We start from the raw sequence: 3,765 nt of genomic DNA, 5'->3' as shown, positions 1-3,765 counted from the left end.
GCCGAGTGGAGCTGCCAGGACACCCAGGCCGATGGGGAGGGCTGCCCTGGCCGCAGGGCACAGGTGGGAGGCAGGAAGCCCCCGGGCATAAGGGAAGTGCACTCACTCCCCGTGCCACCATGCGTTCTGGGACAGGACACCCCTGAGCGTGTCCCTCGGTCTCCTGGGGGCTGCCGCCGGCGCCACCCCATCTCTCTGGGAGGGTGAGCGGGCTCCCCTGCGAGGCGTCCCCATGGCCGGGGGCGCGCTGTGGGTGTGTGTGGCGGCATGCGCCCTGCTGCACGCGGGCGGGCTGGCTCGAGGGGACTGCTGGCTGATCGAGGGCGACAAAGGCTTCGTGTGGCTGGCCATCTGCAGCCAGAACCAGCCTCCATACGAGGCTATCCCGCAGCAGATAAACAACACCATCGTGGACCTGCGGCTGAACGAGAACCGCATCCGCAGTGTGCAGTACGCCTCACTCAGCCGCTTCGGTAACCTCACGTACCTCAACCTCACCAAGAACGAGATCGGCTACATTGAGGACGGTGCCTTCTCGGGCCAGTTCAACCTGCAGGTGTTACAACTGGGCTACAATCGGCTGCGCAATCTCACCGAGGGCGTTCTGCGTGGCCTGAGCAAGCTGGAGTACCTATACCTGCAGGCCAACCTCATCGAGGTGGTCACCCCCAGCGCCTTCTGGGAGTGCCCCAACATCATCAACATCGACCTGTCCATGAACCGCATCCAGCGGCTGCACAGCGCCACCTTCGCTGGCCTGGCCAAGCTCTCAGTGTGTGAGCTGTACAGCAATCCCTTCTACTGCTCCTGTGAGCTTCTAGGCTTCCTGCGCTGGCTGGCCGCCTTCACCAATGCCACACACACCTACGACCGCGTGCAGTGCGAGTCCCCGCCGCTCTACTCCGGCTACTTCCTCCTGGGCCAGGGCCGCCATGGCCACCGCAGCATTCTGGGCAAGCTACAGTCCGTGTGCACTGATGGCTCCTACGTGGCCGAGGCCAGCGGCCCCCGCCTGGGGCCCGGACGCTTGCAGCCTGGACGCTCGCCGCCGCCACCGCCACCGCCAGAGCCCAGCGACGTGGCCTGCTCCGAGGAGGAGTGCTTCTCCGGGGACGGCACCACACCGCTGGTGGCCCTGCCCACGCTGGCCACCCAGGCAGAGGCCCGGCCTCTCATCAAGGTCAAGCAGCTGACCCAGAACTCAGCCACCATTATGGTGCAGCTTCCCAGCCCATTCACACGCATGTATACCCTGGAGCAGTTCAACAACAGCAAGCCGTCCACCGTCTCTCGGCTGACCAAGGCCCAGGAGGAGATCCGCCTGACCAACCTCTACACGCTCATCAACTACACCTACTGTGTGGTGTCCACCAGCTCGGGCCTGCGCCACAACCACACCTGCCTCACCATCTGCCTGCCCAAGCCACCCAGCCCACCCGGCCCCTTGCCCAGCCCCTCTACCGCCACCCACTACATCATGACCATCCTGGGCTGCCTCTTCGGCATGGTGCTGGTGCTGGGCGCCGTCTACTACTGCCTGCGCAAGCGGCGGCGACAGGAGGAGAAGCACAAGAAGGCAGCAGCGGCAGCCGGCAGCCTAAAGAAGACCATCATCGAGCTCAAGTATGGCCCCGAGATGGAGGTGCCTGGCCTGCCGCCGCTGCCCCAGGGTCCGCTGCTGGGCCCCGAGGCCATGACCCGCATCCCCTACTTGCCAGCTGCGGCTGCGGCCAGTGAGGTAGAGCAGTACAAGCTGGTGGAGAGCAGCGAGACGCCCAAGGCCACCAAGGGAAACTACATTGAGGTGCGCACAGCGGAGCAGGCTGAGCGGCGCGACTGTGAGCTGGGCCGGCCCGGCCCTGACAGCCAGGGCTCGGTGGCCGAGATCTCCACCATCGCCAAGGAGGTGGACAAAGTCAACCAGATCATCAACAACTGCATCGATGCACTCAAGTCCGAGTCCACCTCCTTCCAGGCAGTCAAGTCTGGGGCCGTGTCTACGGCCGAACCACAGTTGGTGCTGCTGTCTGAGCCGCTGGCCGGCAAGCACAGCTTCCTGTCGCCCGTGTACAAAGACTCATTAGGGCACGGGCTGCAGCGGCACCACAGCGTGGAGGCCACCCCAGGGCCTCCGCGCACCAGCACCTCGTCTGGTGGCTCCATGCGCAGCCCACGCACCTTCCACACTGAGGCTGCTGCTGAGGCCAAGTACATCGAGAAGACGTCACCCACGGCTGACACCATCCTCACTGTGACCCCTGCCGCTGCCATCCTGCGTGCCGAGGCTGAGAAGCTCCGGCAGTATGGTGAGCACCGGCACTCGTACCCTGGCTCTCATCCTGCCGAGCCACCTGCGCCGCCACCACCGCCACCCCACGAGGGCCTGGGTGGGCGCAAAGTGTCCATCCTAGAGCCGCTGACCCGTGCGCGCGCCCGTGAGCTCGCCTACTCCCAGCTGTCCCCGCAGTACCACAACCTGAGCTACTCCTCCAGCCCCGAATACACCTGCAAGGCCTCCCAGAGCATCTGGGAGCGCTTCAGACTGAACCGCAGGAGGCACAAGGACGACGAGGAGTTCATGGCGGCTGGCCACGCCCTGCGCAAGAAGGTCCAGTTCGCCAAAGACGAGGATCTGCACGACATCCTGGACTACTGGAAGGGTGTGTCAGCCCAGCACAAGTCCTGAGCCCATACAGCCAGGCCCCGTGCCCGGCCCCTCTCCACCTGCCCCCCACCCACTCCAAAACTCGTGATGCCCATTGGACCAAAAAGGATACAAGATCCACAGCAGCTATTTGTAACCCAGAGACTCACCACAAAACCTAACACACACACACACACGCAAACACATACACACATACACACACAGACACACACACACACACAATACATAATAACTATTGTTAAAGCCCTAGCCCCTCCAGAGACAGTGGGGAGGGAGGTTGTTGACAACAACCGTGATATTGATATTCGCGGCAGTGTGCTTGTCATCTGCTCTGAGATCCTCTCACTGGTGTGAGTGGGGTGTCCGCATATACACTGTGCTCACACACACGCACACACACATACACAAGGGACTTCAGAAAACTGTGGCTTGGGAATGGGAGGTGGGGGTAGGGAATTTTTTTTTCATTTTTCCTTTTTTTGATTTTTTTGCCTGTTTTTCTTTTCCTCTCTTTATTTTCTTCCTTTTTAAAAAAAAATAATAAAAGTAAAGTTCTTTTAAACAGACATAGAAAATCAATCATGGGGGGGGCGTGGTCCCCCCTGGCATGAACTCCCAGTCTGTGGTTTTCTGTGGATTCTCTGTCCAGTCCGTCTCTTTGTCGCCGCCTCCAGAAGCCACCAAAGAGGGGCAGAGCGGAAGCGGGACGTGTCCTGGAGCCCTGCGAGACTGGAGGGAGTTGAGGCTGTCCCAGCGGCCGGCTCCAGGGGTGGCTGGGAGGGGCGCCGGGCTGGGAAGTCTGTCCGCCAGCCCAATCCACATTGTACACTGTAGTCGTTCTATTGTACAGAAAAAAATATTTCTATATTTGCAATGTTTGCTGTAAAACAAAAACAAACAAAAAAAGACTATGTCTACTGAAAAAAAAAAAAAAAATCTGCAAAGGAAAAAACCCAAATACTTTGTACTGTGTTTTTACTGTGGGCTTTAGGGAAAGAGCTGGGGTTTCTTTTATGGGTGATTTTTTTTATGCTGGCCTTGGGGTGGGGCTGGGGTTTGCAGCTGGGGCAACCACGGCGCTTTCTTCCAGAGAGAACAGG

At 60.1% G+C, this 3,765-nt stretch overlaps 1 protein-coding gene across 1 annotated transcript; it reads left to right on the top strand.

Moving 5' to 3' along the window:
- Nucleotides 1-232: 232 nt before the first annotated feature.
- On the top strand, nucleotides 233-2,686 carry ELFN1 (extracellular leucine rich repeat and fibronectin type III domain containing 1). Its single transcript, XM_004385926.1, has one exon. The coding sequence runs from the start codon at nucleotides 233-235 to the stop codon at nucleotides 2,684-2,686; it is 2,454 nt and encodes an 817-aa protein (XP_004385983.1).
- Nucleotides 2,687-3,765: the final 1,079 nt, after the last annotated feature.

Source organism: Trichechus manatus, unplaced genomic scaffold (assembly GCF_000243295.1).
Source record: "Trichechus manatus latirostris isolate Lorelei unplaced genomic scaffold, TriManLat1.0 scaffold00151, whole genome shotgun sequence".
NCBI lineage: Eukaryota > Metazoa > Chordata > Mammalia > Sirenia > Trichechidae > Trichechus > Trichechus manatus.
Note: the sequence above shows the minus strand (reverse complement) of the source record. Positions and strands in the feature narration are given on the sequence as shown.